Genomic DNA, 15778 nt, shown 5'->3' with positions numbered 1-15778 from the left:
GTGTGGTTTGTGTTTGACCTCATCAACACACCTCCGACTCCACCCGCCGTTGACCTACAGGTCTTAGTTGCGACCCTGAATATAATTGATTGATTTTTATTTATTACAAATTTATTTTTACAGTTCTTTTCAATTGCATGCCCAGTTTAGACAGCAAAGCCTTGCAGTTTCTCACTAGCTCAAGTACTTGATTAGGCATTGCCCACCGTGTTAGATATTTTGCTGTGCTTGCATTGTTTTGCTTCGTCATTGGAAATAGGAGATATTGTTTACACTATAATATTGACATGTAGTCCTGATAACCACTGAGATGGTGCCAAAAAATAAAAATATGATACGCTGCGTTGTGCTGACAGTACAGGAACACAGTCAGTACTGTTGTTTAAAGCGCAAAGGATACAGTATTTTGGGGAAACATTTGTGAACTATGACTGATGAAATAATTGATTTATCCTATAGAAATCAAGTTAGTATGCCTCATATGTGGGCTGGGTGCATTTGAAGGCCTCAAGGCCTACTTGACTGTGCTTATGAATGGAGAATACAGATAGAAATACTGGGAGATGCCACAGGATGAGATAATGTGCGTAAAAAATGTGTAATCCTCAGCAACCTTGGGCACCTGGGAAGTAGTAGATAAGAGAAGTTATCTTCTGAAAAACAGACTAGCAGGTGGTTTTCTACAATGAAAGCAAGGGTTCTGAAAAATAATAAACAATTGTGGAAAGTACTGGGAATGAAGTACGATGTAAGAATGGTCTTTACGCTCATTGGACAATGACCAACAACAAAAATGTGCAAAGATGGAAGTCTGGACAGAGAAAGACTGAAGATGTTCTGCAGACCTCTTCGCTTTGTTGTCTTCTTGCAATAAAGTATAATTTTGACTTCTGGAACTCTGAGCTTTATTTTGCAAACAGAGAAGACTTTTTGTCCACAACATGACGTCCTTAAAACTGACCTTGACAAAAATGTATATAATGCAGGTGATATGTACAGTGCATACACTACTGCAATCACTTTGTCAATCAAATTTATTTGGTTACAAAAAAGGTATAAAATTAAGAGTAGAAAAAAAGTGTCTATGCATGTATAATTCTGAAAAACAAAACAAAAATACAGTCTTTTCAAAGAAAAGGCAGCCATTTTTTTCCTTTTTTGATTAAAAACATTCCACTGAGGGTATGAACTACGTTGAATACAGTATGCCACCTTGTCTGGTACTAACTAACACAAACCCAAAAGGATTTTAGAGAAAAAACCTGCGTGACAGTGAAGGCAAATTTACATTGATTATTACAAGTAAACACAAAATGACATCAGTAAATGGATCGGTCACAGAAGCCAGACACATGAATCATAAGCAATGCGACAGTACATTCATTTGTGCAAGGCCTGAGGGAGCAATACTTTCACAGCCAGAGAAGCTGCGAAATATATATTGCTCCCTAGGGAATGAGGGGGGTATATCTGATTCCTCAGTCGCATAAACAAGCATCACCGTTTCAGTTCTGCAGATTTAAATATGTTTTTGGGAACTGCTTAATGAATTTCAGTTGTCACTATAAGGCCTGATATACATATTCAATCGGAAGGCATGGGAGGCAGGTTTCACCCCCGTCCCATTGGCTCGGCTTTAAAGGAGTGTGTTTGCATGTCATTGTGAGAAGTTTTTACACAATTCAAGGCCATTGAATTCACGACAACCCATTTTTGCAACTTACACAAGCCAATGAACTAAAAAAAATAAAAGAAGACAATGTAAGTTGCCTGTCTTCAGAGAAAAGCTAGGAGCATTTTGGAAAAAACCCAGGTAGCAAAACAGGGGTACATTCTTTGTAGCCCAGTTTTCATGTGATCAGGTACATTTCAGTAATGTTTTAGCATCCATTGTAGAGCTCCTTCATCTGGATATAAGAAGAAACCTTCCACTTGGTCTCTACATGTTTTACTGGTTCCATAGTACTGATTCTGGGGTTGAGAGGAGACAGTCTATGCTAAGGCCAGGGCTTCAGTGTTTGCGGGTGCGCTGGCCCCCTGTTCCGGTGGTTGTGACGTACAGGAGGGGCTGAAGTTGCCTTGTTTGGGGGCCACGCTTGATGAGGTGGGAGGGCAGAGTGGAGGAAGTGGCATCTGCTGTTGATCCTGTGGAGAATTAAAATAACAACAAGAAATCAAAACTGACTCTAATTTTCTTAATAATTGTTCTTAGTGCTATTGAACACAATCCATTAGTGCATTAAAAATAATAAAAAAATAATAATAATACTCATTGGTCTTCACTGAACACAAATTGGAAGGAATAAATTATTTATCTATCGATAAATGTATAAATGTAATAAACACATCATGAATGAGAAAATGAATAAATCATAAAAAATCCAATTGTGAAATCAGACCTGTTTGGTGGATATTGTGAGAGGGTCGAACTTTTGAAAGCTGAGCCTGGGCTCTGTGTTGGGGGCGCAGAAGGGGGGCCGGGGGATGACCGTTAATGTGCAGGTGGGGATCAGAGGTGCTGTCCAGGGGACGAAATCGCTGGCTTGTGTTCTTAGCCTGAGACAGCTGTGGGGTGTAGAAAATATTCAGTATGTTGCAAAAAAAAAAAAAATAAATAAAAAAAAATATATATATATATATAATTCTTTTTTTTTTGGAGCATTAAAAGTTTTCACATTATAATAGTATTTTCACAACAGTTAATCACAACTGTCTTTTATTCCCAAACAATTAATAGCCTATTATTTATGTAAAATATTTATACTACCATTCATAAGTTAAGGATTTTTTTTTAAAGAAATGTATACTTTTACTCAGAATTTAGGCATTAAATTGATCAAAAGCATAACATAAGGCATATAATATTACAAACAATTTCTATTTTTAAAATACATTTAAAATTTTAAAAAAATATTTATTAAATTAAAAATATATATTCTTTTGAACTTTCTATTCATTCATCAAGAAATTCACAAAAAAAAAAAAAAAATTAAGCAGCTAAATGTTTTCAACATTGATAATGATAAGAGTTTTTTTCGCACCAAATAAGAATATTAGAATGATTTCTGAAGGATCATGTGACACTGGAAGTAATCTTAAAGGCAAGAGTAACGACTGCTGACTGCCTTGCCACTTACATTAACACAATATGCTTAATTGTCATGAAAATAAATGGTCCTAAAAACACATTTAATTTTAATTATGCAAAATACAACTTCTCCTTCTTTTGGGGTAGATTAAGACCTGAACAAGTTTTTGTGAGATTCATCCATTAACACAGATGCTTTTATCTAAAAACTCACTGCTTGTCCTGTGACTTCAAATGATCGAGATCTCCTCTTGCGTCTGCGACCCTCAAAGTCCTGCTCTCGTGGAGTGGGGTTCTTGACAGCCTGCCGGTTCCGTGGCCGTGTCCATGTGCCACTGGGTGCAGGGCCATCTCCCGTGCTGCTGGACAGGTTGTCATCAGAGGTGGCGTGGCGTAGCTCAGGGCTGGGCTGCCTTCCACGCCGTAGCACCAGGCCTTTAGGGGGCGCCTCGGTCAGAGACAGGTTACTCTTGTGCTTCTTGGGATCTAGGGGTGAAGGTGGCGGGGGCAATCGCAGGGCATCTATTTCTAGCACCTTAGAACGCCGTCGAGCAGCCTTGACCACAATGTTCTGCACACCTCTTAGAATCTGCTGTCTCTCTAGAAGGAAAACAGTTCAGGGATTTTAAAACTATGACTAGTTAAATAGACATTATGTAATTTGGCATTAATCTGAGAAGCCATGTAAGGTTTGCCTCAAATGACCAATCAGAATGAAGTATTCCAGGGAGCTGTGTAACTCTTACATTTACATTTATTCATTTAGCTGACGCTTTTATCCAAAGCGACTTACAATTGCTATGTATGTCAGAGGTCGCACGCCTCTGGAGCAACTAGGGGTTAAGTGTCTTGCTCAGGGACACATTGGTGTCTCACAGTGGATTCGAACCTGGGTCTCTCACACCAAAGGCATGTGTCTTATCCACTGCGCCATCACCATAACTCTTACCTTTAGGAGTCAGAGGGGCATCTGTGCCGTTCTCGCTGCTCTCAGGTGAGGAGTCCAGATGGCTGCTCATACTGTGACTGAGATGACGGCATCTCAGAGCGTCATCCAGGACAGATGGCAACAGCTGCAGAGATACAGTCGGCATAGTGTCAGACGCACTCATTTATTCAGTACACTCAGTTAAAAAACAGAGAAACAAATTAAAATGTAGATTAAACAGAATATTCACACTTTCTATGAATATATTTTCAGATTTTACCATTTTCATATATACTACTGTTCAAAACGGTCAAGATGTCAAAGACACCTCACCAAAGCTGCATTTGTTTGATCAAAAATACACTACAAACAATTTATTCCTGTCATGGCAACACTGAATTTTCAGCATCATTACTCTAGTCTTCTGTGTCACATGATCCTTCAGAAATCATCCTAATATGCTGATTTGAAGCTGAAGAAGCATTTATCATCAGTGTTGAAAACAGTTCTGTTTAATATATCTGTGGAAACCAAGACACTTTTTTCAGGATAAATATATTTTAATATTAGTTTTAAAGTGTAATTTTATTTAATTTTTTTAATATAAATCTTTTTGTTATATTATAAATACCTTCACTGTCACTTTTGATCAACTGAATGTGTTCTTGTTGAATAAAAGCATAACAAAAATCTTACTGACACCAAAATATTTAATATTTATATATATATATTTGTAAAATATAAATATACTGTATATACATATGTGACCCTGGACCACAAAACCTGTCATAAGTAGCATGAGTATATTTGCAGCAATAGCCAACAATACATTGTATGGGTCAAAATTATAGTTTTTTTTTTTTTCCTAATAATTTTTATTTTATGCCAAAAATCATTAGAATATTAAATAAAGATCATGTTCCATGAAGAGACTTTGTAAATTTCCTACCATAAATATATCAAAACTACACATTTTTGATTAGTAATATGCATTGCTAATAACTTCATTTGGACAACTGTTGATTTTCTCAATATTTAGATTTTTTGCACCCTCAGATTCCAGATTTTCAGATAGTTATATCTCAGCCAAATATTGTCCTATCCTAACAAGCCTATTTATTCAGCTTTCAGATGATGTATAAATCTGGATTTCTCAAAAAAATGGACCCTTATGACTGGTTTTGTGGTCCAGGGTCACATATTACAGTAAGCTGCAAATGTAGCCTCCCAGAAGCTCACCTCTCTGTTGCCCTGGCCATTGATGTGAATGGGTGGAGGAGTCATAACTACAGACTTCTTCATCTGTTTGTGACTACTCTTAAACACTCGGTCTCTGTGTGGGCAGGAGAACATTTTTAGCATGTGAACAAACTCAGACTCATTTAACACAATATGAAGGAGGTAGTTATATTACAGTTGTTTTTATGTCCACAGGACAAACAGCATGTTCCTTGCTATTTTTATTTTCACATTCACAAAATTCCAAATGTTTTTGGCTATTAAAGGTTGCCATACAAGGAAATATATTAAGTTTGCATAAGGAGGGACATTTAAAAAAAGTATCAAATGAATTTGCTTTGAACACTTCTTACCCATCAGGCTCTGGGAGAATCGGAGGCAGCGTGTGTCTTCTCAAATTTGTCCGCCCTTCTCTGTTGTCTGAGCCCAGTGTGCGAACACTTTCTTGGTCTGAATCCATCTCCTGCAAGGGGTCACGACCTCTACTGGGGAGGGTGATCTTCGGCAGGGAACCCTCCTACAGGAATATATGTTCATGATCACTGTGAAATACTTTATGCTTTTATCATGTGCTTTTCTTGAAGAGCTTTTAAAGTCAACATGAAGCTCATTTTACTGTCATAATGTTCAATGTGATGGAAAATGTGATGCAGGATTTTGGAATAATGTGGACTGATGTTTTGTGAAAAATATGAGCAGTAATGTGTATTCACAAAGTAAACAGAGTCAATTTTGATTTCATGTTAGCTGAAATCAATTGCCTGCTTGACGTACCTTAAGAGTACGAATGGTGAACTTATCCAGGGCCACGACTCTGTCCAAGTTCTTCTCATCCATTTCCTTCATGTACATCTCATAAAGCTCTTGAAGATGAGGAGGGACCAGGAGACTGTGATCTGCAAAAACAGCTTCTTAAATCATTTATTTTTTCCACAAGGAAGTGTGTGTGTATTATATATATATATAAATATGATAAAAGAAGGCTGTGAAAATTAATCTGCATTGTTAATCCTTTTGATCTTTTATAAAAAAAAAATAAAAAAAAAATCACAAAAATCTAACCTTTCATTGGATAATAAGAATTTAAAATAGGGGGAAATATCTTTATGAAATTAATGTTTTTCTCTAATACACATTGCCCACAATTAACGGCACCCTTTTATTCAATACCTTTTGAAACCTCCATTTGTCAGTTTAACAGCTCTAAATTTTCTCCTATAATACCTGATGAGGTTAGAGAACACCTGACAAGAGATCAGAGACCATTCCTTCATCCAGAATCTCTCCAGACCCTTTAGATTCACAGCTCCATGTTGGTGCTTCTTCTCTTCAGTTCACCTCACTCATTTTCTACAGGGTTCAGGTCAGAGGACTGGAATAGCTATAGCAGAAGCTTGGTTTTGTGCTCAGTGACCCATTTTTGTGTTGTTTTTGAGGTTTGTGTTTGGATTATTGTACGGTTGGAAGATCCAAACATGGCCCATTATAAGATTTCTAACAGAGTCACTTATTGATTTTTTTATCTGTTGTTATTTGATAGAATGTCCAGGAAATACAGCAGTATATTTCATTGTACACATGGGGTACTTTTTATCCCTGTGTTCACCAAACCCATCTTGAGTGTTTGCTGCTAAAAAGCTAATTTATTAGTTTCATCTGACCATAGAAGCCAGTCCCATTTGAAGTTCCAGTCGTGTCTGACAACTGAATATGCTGGAGTTTGTTTTTGGATGAGCTAGGAGAATTTTTCTTGAAATCCTCCCAAACAACATGTAGTGATGTAGGGGTTGTTTGACAATTTATTTTTAAGGTTTTCTGACCTCGAGACTCAACTATTTTCTGCAATTCTCCAGCTGAGGTCCTTAGAGAGTCTTTAGCCACTCAAACTCTCCTCCTCACCGTGCATTAGGATGATACAGACACACATCCTCTTCCAGGCAGATTTGTAACATTTTATGTTGATTGGGAATTCCTAATTATTGCCCTGATGGTGGAAATGGGAATTTTCCCTGCTCTAGGTCTTTTCATACACACACACACACACACACACACACGCACATATATTTTAACTTGAACTGAACCCTCATATTGCATCACTCTGGAAAACTTTACTGCCACAGTTTGGACCGATTCATCTCTGGCTGAGATTTCGGTGCCATTTCTTATTTCTGCGAATGACTCACCATCAATAAATTGCCGCTGCTGCTGGATGATCTCATGGCAGAGGTGCCTGTGCTGTTCGAAACGCTGCACTACCACGTTTTTCTGTCGGATCACGTTGTCCTTGAGTAGTGCGCTGGACTGCATCTCTGCATTCTCAATCTCTAGCTCGTGAACCTTGCAGAGGAGGCAAAGCACTTCCCTCTGCTCCTCTGAGCTCACGCGGCGGGGGAGAAGCTCTTCAAGACGTCGTGCTTTCTCTCTGAGCTCTGCCAGGCGCTGCTCCAACCCGGCCTAAAGAGAACAGAGGGACTATGGTCAATTACTGTGATGAGTGACTTTATTAACACAGCAAGTACAATTTATCTTTGCTTATAAGGAGTCTCAGTCTAAAAACAGAAAGGAAATGTATTAAGGTAGTATGCACTGCCTATGCAGAGTGTTCCAAATGAATAACAAGTTATTATAACAAATTCACTGAAATGAACCAGTTAAACCAATTGATTCACTAAAAGGAATCAGACATAAATGTGAAACTCACAACCAGTGTTGGGGGTAACGCATTACAAGTAACGCGAGTTACGTAATAATATTACTTTTTTCAAGTAACTAGTAAAGTAATGCATTACTTTTTAATTTACAAGAAAATATCTGAGTTACTTTTTCCCCATTTATTGACTGACAGTGCGCTGTGTGAACATGCTGTTACTGTAGTTCTAGACTAAACATGAATGTGCATTAATTCATCCCACTCGCAAAAAACTGATTTAGTATTCATCAAAATTAATTAAATCAGTGAAATGCAAACTCAGAATATGGCGCAAACCTGCAATAATTAAATATGTTAAATAACACAAATGTATCTAATGCCATTTTACTAACCAATGTCTTTGATGCTGACCTTTGATGATCCAGTTCAACCATACTAATAAGCAAAAATGACTTTAGATAAACTAACAATTGTGCTTCATTGTTTTTTTATTGCCAAAGAGTGTTGAACCTTCTTCTCCTGCGTTCTACTTTACAGATGTGAATTTACTTTTCCTTCAGCCTGAGGTTTATTCAGTTCACTTTTTGGTGTGAAAGGGCTTTTACATTTGCTATAATTAGAACTTCTTGTATTTAAAACAATCAAGCCCTGCTCATATTTAAAAAGTAATGCAAAAGTAACGTAACGTATTACTTTCCATAAAAAGTAGCTAAGTAATGTAATTAGTTACTTTTTTAGGGAATAACGCAATATTGTAATGCATTACTTTTAAACGTAACTTTCCCCAACACTGCTCACAGCACAGTACTGTGAGATTTTGAGGTGTTGTTCTAATAACAACATTACCTTCTGTTTTTGTATTTTCTTCTGCTCAGCCATGAGCGTAACAAGGTTCTCTCTGGCAATGGCCACCTCTTGTGTCTCTGTGCTGTCAGGCAAAGATTCTGGTGAGTCTGAGTCTTTTTCACTTTCATCCTTATTAAAACGCTCCTTCCTCCTCTCGCCCTGCCACTTCTTTCTTCTCCTGAAGCGTTCTTGCTCCCAGCTAGATGGAGACAGATAATATTTCAATTACCTTGCATTTATTTGAAAGAAACTCAGCAAAACCAAAAGTTTCAAATAAAAAATTCACAAAAGACGTTTGTTCAGTCTGAAATGATAAAACAACTGATGATTTTCTGACTAAAGTGTCCAAATAGCTTGAGGGCAACGTGTGTATTTAGCTGTAATCATGTTTTGGTTTGTGTGCAGAATGAAGACTCACTCTGTGATTGTCAGCAGGTGTTTGGATGTGTCTATCTGGATTTCCATGTTGCTGTTGTCCAGCTCCATAAGATGCCTCCTGATGTCCATCTGCTGTCTAAATGCATCGATCAGCTGCTCCCGCAGTTGGTCCATCTCAGCCCGGCTCTGCTGAGAAGAGTGAGCCTGCACCTCCGCTAGAGGCAAACACAAAAAAATGTTATGACACACTTTTGAGTTCGAATAGAACAGAAATAGTAATAGAATAGAAAACAAATCTAAACAGAAAATTATCTATTAGTGATATTTAGAAAATAATCTAATGAAAAAATAGTCAGAATAATATATTAAATAAATATTAAACATTCATAATATAATAGAACAAAACCAATTAAAATGCTGTTCTAATCAAACAGAATATATGACAGAACAATCAATTAGAAAATAACCTGATCAAACAAAATAATTTATTAGAATATAATAGAACAGAATAATTTAGAAAAGAACATAATCTAACAGATAATAATCTAATCAAGGAAAAAGTATCTATTAGAATTAAATAGACCAGAGTAGAGTAGTATAGAATAGAATTCAAAGTAAAATTGAGATATCATTGGTATTATATCACTTATAAGGATGCTAAGGATTTAATAAAAGAATCAAACCAAACATAAAACAACAACAGAACAATAAAGAATAGAATAGAATAATCAAGGTGGTTTCAATGGTATATCTCACTTCACTTCTTACAGATGGGATGTTACCTTGAACATGGCGGATGTCTGTTCTGTCCGGGTTGAGCTGTCTGCTGGCCTGGTCTGCTATCTTTTTCTTCAGCCGCTGAATCTCGCTGCGCAGGTCAGAGATGATGCTGGTGTACTGGGCGATGTGATAGGACACATTCAACAGGTTTCTCTTTACCTGCACAGGAACAATAACAGCACACAAAGTGATAAGATATAATGGTCAAAAAACTCTTCACCAAACAGTTATATTGAGAAACGGCATTACAAAGTGTGCAACAATCTTACTGACAAAGGAAAGAAAATCTTACTGACCCGTGTGCGGATGCTTTTGGCACGGTCGGCATAAGTCAAGGTATTCCGTGAATCCTCAAAGGCCAGAGATGCAGGGCTTATATGGGCAATCATCATTGTCCGACTATTTCCTCCCAGAGAATCCTGCAGGCATGAGAAAACCCAGTAAAACAACCGCAATCAAGAAATATATCCCAAAAGCCTCTCTGTTCATGAAGAGTCACTTCGCTGTACCTTGAGCAATCGCGTGAGCTTGCTGTCTCTGTAGTTGACATATTTGTTGCCATTCTTTTCACTCAAAGCATTGATGCAGTTCCCCAGTGCGAGCAAAGAGCGGTTGATATGAGCACCCTCTTTTAACCTCTGACCCCTGTTCTGTGTCTGAAAGCAGAAACAGTAGTTAATGCACCAAGTTTTTAAACGGTCAGTCTACATGCAGTTTAGGAAGTCTGTTAGAGCTTCCAGCAGGAGGGGGCGCTCTTGTACATGTCATTTTCTGAATAGTTGTGCAACAGGCTTGTCTTCCTCATCAGTGGAGAACAAACAAGCACTCATGTTTCTGAGCAACAATACCCCATAACCAGAAACAACGTGATCTGCTTTTGTGCCTGTCACATGCATGTTTAAACCCACAGGGTGCCTGAGTGGTTAACATTTTTAACCGTTTCCATGGCAAATACATGGCACGCTCTCAAAATGTGTTCTCTCATATCTTCCCATCTCATGGAGCGAGTGGAAATTACACTTTAAAATGAAACATGATTCACGCATCCTTCATCAAAATCACCTGATTAGGCCTGTGGATGTCTTGCATCATAACAGATGTAATAGCCAACGAATATATTAATTTTAGATGGCTTCATTTTCCCTCCAAGTTTATCACTAATAGTTAAATCACTCTTGGAATTGTTCCCTCGTCACTGGCTGATATATGATTCTGAATATATCTGGCGCCAACTGTGCCAGCTTTTATGTAAAAAGAAAGATTGATAGCCTTATATTAATGATTACCAACTTTATAGACGTATGTTTGAGCTCACCCACTGTGCTTTTATGTTCCATCTAAACTAAAAGATGAATAGACCTTTTAATTTCACACCTACTCTTACACATCATACCTGTGAAGCCCGTTCAGACCCTGCCAGATCGATCATGAAGAGACGTGCGAATCGCACTTCCTGCAGGATGTCTCGACATCGGCTCTGTTGCCGTACGGCCACCTGCAGCACAGCGTGAGAGCGAGAAGACGTCTGATTGGCTGCTGTCGGCTCTTGCGTTCTCTGCTTGTTTCCTTTTATTAACAACTCCATGATCTGTGAGAGAGAGTGAGAACAGAAAAAAACTCAACATCCAGTTCCATAGTACCATTCATAAATCTGAGCTTGACAGGATTTTTTACTTCTATTTTTTTAAATAAGTCCCTTACCATGACACCATTTATTTGATCAAAAACACAGTAAGACAGCAATGTGAAATACTATTATAATTTAAATATATATATATATATATATATATATATATATATATATATATATATATATATATATATATATATATACACACATATACATATATATACATATACATATACACACACATATACATATATACACATATATACATATATATATATATACAGTGCCCTCCAAAAGTATTGGAACAGTAGGGCCGATTCCTTTATTTTTGCACTAGACTGAAAACATTTGGGTTGGACATTCAGTGCTATTTACTGTTTGAATAATCAATTAATAGGACACACCAGGGCAACAAAACACACCTGTCAGTCACATGTTCCAATACTTTTGGTAACATGAAAAATGGGTGGGTTCAAACAAAAGGTGTTATTTTCTAAGTTGTGATCAGATCCAGATGAAAATACCTGTAAATAAAAGCTGAAATGTTAATCTCTCATCTCATATTCATCTTTTGATGTCAAACCCAAATGTTTACAGTCTACAGCAAAAATAAAGGAATTGGTCTTACTGTTCCAATACTTTTGGAGGGCACTGTATGTGTGTGTGTGTGTGTGCATTTTATATATATATATATAAAATGCAGTAATCTAAAATTATAATTATAATAATATAATTTTTTTAGAGAATTATTTTATAATTATATAATTATAAAATAATATTTTATGTATAATATTATTATATACTATATATTATATAATAATATACTGATTTGTTGCTTAAACATTTTTTTATTATCAATGTTGAACAATTGTGCTGCTTAATATTTTTGTGGAAACGGAGATACATTTTTTTCCACTTTTTTTATCAATAAAAAGTTCAAACTATAGCATTTATTTTGAAACAGAAATCTTTTGTGATATTAAAAATGGCCTTATACTTGTTTTGTTTACTGTGTGGAGACGTGCTGAAATCGCGTTTGGTCTCGTATTGTCTCGTGTATCTTGTCAGTGTCGACTCGTGCGCTTGCTTGGCCTTTTCCTTGTGATAAAAAGGAAAGTGTGTCCAGCTGAATTCAATTAGTATTTTGTTAGACGGGTATAAAAAAACTTTAACTTTACCGCGGCAGCCATCGTGTGAAGTCCTCCTCGTGTGAAGAGTGTAAAGACCATCGACTCTACCGTGCGACTCCACCGGGCAGGGACAGCGGAAAAGGATATAAGTATCGATTTTTATTTCTCCTCTTTCCTACTACTTGTTTCACTTCTGTTTCAGGTTTTACAACCATTTTTACTATGTGTGTTTGGCTCAGTGTTATTTTTTTAGGATTACTGATAAACTAATGTAGTTTGATTTGTATTTGTTATCTATTTTAATTTTAGTTTAAGTTGTAAGAATGTTTGTCATTTTTTTTTTTTTTTTTTATTATGTCTGTATAGGTTTTTTTATTAAGTTTTAGTTTTATTTAATTTTAGTACTTCAAACTAAATGGAAATTAATTATTATACATTTAATTTATAAATGTGTATACAGTGGTGTGAAAAAGTGTTGGCCCCCTTCCTGATTTTTAATTTTTTTGCATGTTTGTCACACTTTAATGTTTCAGATCATCAAACAAATTTAAATATTAATCAAAGATAACACAAGTAAACACAACATGCAGTTTTTGAATGAAGTTTTTTATTATGAAGGGAAAACAAAATTCAAACCCACATGGCCCTGTGTGAAAAAGTGCTTGCCCCCTAAACCTAATAACTGGTTGGACCACCCTTAGCAGCAACAACTGCAATCAAGCGTTTGCGATAACTTGCAATGAGTCTGTTACAGCGCTGTGGAGGAATTTTGGCCCACTCATCTTGGCAGAATTGTTGTAATTCAGCCACATTGGAGGGTTTTCGAGCATGATCCGCCTTTTTAAGGTCATGCCACAGCATCTCAATAGGATTCAGGTCAGGACTTTGACTAGGCCACTCCAAAGTCTTCATTTTGTTTTTCTTCAGCCATTCAGAGGTGGATTTGCTGGTGTGTTTTGGATCATTGTCCTGCTGCAGAACCCAAGTTCGCTTCAGCTTGAGGTCACGAACAGATGGCCAGACATTGTCCTTCAGGATTTTTTGGTAGACAGCTGAATTCATGGTTCCATTTATCACAGCAAGTCTTCCAGGTCCTGAAGCAGCAAAACAGCCCCAGACCATCACACTACCACCACCATATTTTACTGTTGGTATGATGTTCTTTTTCTGAAATGCTGTGTTACTTTTACGCCAGATGTAATGGGACACACACCTTCCAAAAAGTTCAACTTTTGTCTCGTCAGTCCACAGAGTATTTTCCCAAAAGTCTTGGGGATCATCAAGATGTTTTCTGGCAAAACTGAGATGAGCCTTTATGTTGTTTTTGCTCAGCAGCGGTTTTCGTCTTGCTCTGCCATGCAGGCCATTTTTGCCCAGTCTCTTTCTTATGGTGGAGTCATGAACACTGACCTTAACTGAGGCAAGTGAGGCCTGCAGTTCTTTAGATGTTGTTGTGGGGTCTTTTGTGACCTCTTGGACGAGTCGTCGCTGCTCTCTTGGGGTAATTTTGGTCAGCCGGCCACTCCTGGGAAGGTTCACCACTGTTCCATGTTTTCAAACACTTTTTCACACAGGGCCATGTGGGTTTGGATTTTGTTTTCCCTTCATAAAAAAACCCCTTCATTTAAAAACTGCATGTTGTGTTTACTTGTGTTATCTTTGATTAATATTTAAATTTGTTTGATGATATGAATACGAAAAATAGTGGAGCAATATCAGAAAGGAGTTTCTCAGAGAAAAATTGCAAAGAGTTTGAAGTTATCATCATCTACAGTGCATAATATCATCCAAAGATTCAGAGAATCTGGAACAATCTCTGTGCGTAAGGGTCAAGGCCGGAAAACCATACTGGATGCCCGTGATCTTCGGGCCTTTAGACGGCACTGCATCACATACAGGAATGCTACTGTAATGGAAATCACAACATGGGCTCAGGAATACTTCCAGAAAACATTGTCGGTGAACACAATCCACCGTGCCATTCGCCGTTGCCGGCTAAAACTCTATAGGTCAAAAAAGAAGCCATATCTAAACATGATCCAGAAGCGCAGGCGTTTTCTCTGGGCCAAGGCTTATTTAAAATGGACTGTGGCAAAGTGGAAAACTGTTGTGTGGTCAGATGAATCAAAATTTGAAGTTCTTTTTGGAAAATTGGGACGCCATGTCATCCGGACTAAAGAGGACAAGGACAACCCAAGTTGTTATCAGCACTCAGTTCAGAAGCCTGCATCTCTGATGGTATGGGGTTGCATGAGTGCGTGTGGCATGGATAGCTTACACATCTGGAAAGGCACCATCAATGCTGAAAGGTACATCCAAGTTCTAGAACAACATATGCTCCCATCCGGACGTTGTCTCTTTCAGGGAAGACCTTGCATTTTCCAACATGACAATGCCAGACCACATACTGCATCAATTACAACATCATGGCTGCGTAGAAGGAGGATCCGGGTACTGAAATGGCCAGCCTGCAGTCCAGATCTTTCACCCATAGAAAACATTTGGCGCATCATAAAGAGGAAGATGCGACACAGAAGACCTAAGACAGTTGAACAACTAGAAGCCTGTATTAGACAAGAATGGGACAACATTCCTATTCCTAAACTTGAGCAACTTGTCTCCTCAGTCCCCAGATGTTTGCAGACTGTTATAAAAAGAAGAGGGGATGCCACACAGTGGTCAACATGGCCTTGTCCCAACTTTTTTGAGATGCGTTGATGCCATGAAATTTAAAATAAACTTATTTTTCCCTTAAAATGATACATTTTCTCAGTTTAAACATTTGATATGTCATCTATGTTGTATTCTGAATAAAATATTGAGATGTGAAACTTCCACATCATTGCATTCTGTTTTTATTCACAATTTGTACAGTGTCCCAACTTTTTTGGAATCGGGTTTGTAGTTTTGGATCTGTTTTTAGTTGTTTTAATACTACAATTGATTGCTTCTGTTGTCCTCATTTGTAAGTTGCTTTGGATAAAAGCGTCTACTAAATGACTATTAATTAGTTATTTAAATATATACCACTATTGTTGTTAGTAAGTGTCATAGAATGAACATGAACAATGACTACTGTAACAGTATTTATTTACTTTAATAGCAAAGT

At 37.3% G+C, this 15778-nt stretch overlaps 1 protein-coding gene across 1 annotated transcript in view; it reads right to left on the bottom strand.

Annotated features, from left to right (window-relative positions):
* Positions 1 to 884: 884 nt before the first annotated feature.
* LOC306857316 (kinesin-like protein KIF19) overlaps positions 885 to 15778 on the bottom strand; it is a 45108-nt gene continuing 30214 nt past the window's right edge. Inside the window, exons 7-20 of the mRNA XM_079397211.1 lie at positions 11303 to 11497; positions 10419 to 10565; positions 10206 to 10328; positions 9912 to 10068; positions 9170 to 9344; positions 8752 to 8950; positions 7439 to 7709; positions 6030 to 6151; positions 5609 to 5772; positions 5256 to 5349; positions 4038 to 4161; positions 3303 to 3688; positions 2400 to 2565; positions 885 to 2145 (exon numbers count right to left, since the gene is read on the bottom strand). Coding sequence (XP_079253337.1) covers positions 2012 to 2145; positions 2400 to 2565; positions 3303 to 3688; positions 4038 to 4161; positions 5256 to 5349; positions 5609 to 5772; positions 6030 to 6151; positions 7439 to 7709; positions 8752 to 8950; positions 9170 to 9344; positions 9912 to 10068; positions 10206 to 10328; positions 10419 to 10565; positions 11303 to 11497 — 2457 coding nt within the window. The 3' untranslated portion in view covers positions 885 to 2011. The remainder of the gene's footprint in view (positions 2146 to 2399; positions 2566 to 3302; positions 3689 to 4037; positions 4162 to 5255; positions 5350 to 5608; positions 5773 to 6029; positions 6152 to 7438; positions 7710 to 8751; positions 8951 to 9169; positions 9345 to 9911; positions 10069 to 10205; positions 10329 to 10418; positions 10566 to 11302; positions 11498 to 15778) is intronic.

This window comes from Barbus barbus, assembly GCF_936440315.1.
Source record: "Barbus barbus genome assembly, chromosome: 38".
Classification (NCBI taxonomy): Eukaryota; Metazoa; Chordata; class Actinopteri; order Cypriniformes; family Cyprinidae; genus Barbus; species Barbus barbus.
The sequence above is the reverse complement of the archived record's forward strand: the minus strand, read 5'-3'. Positions and strand labels throughout refer to the sequence as shown.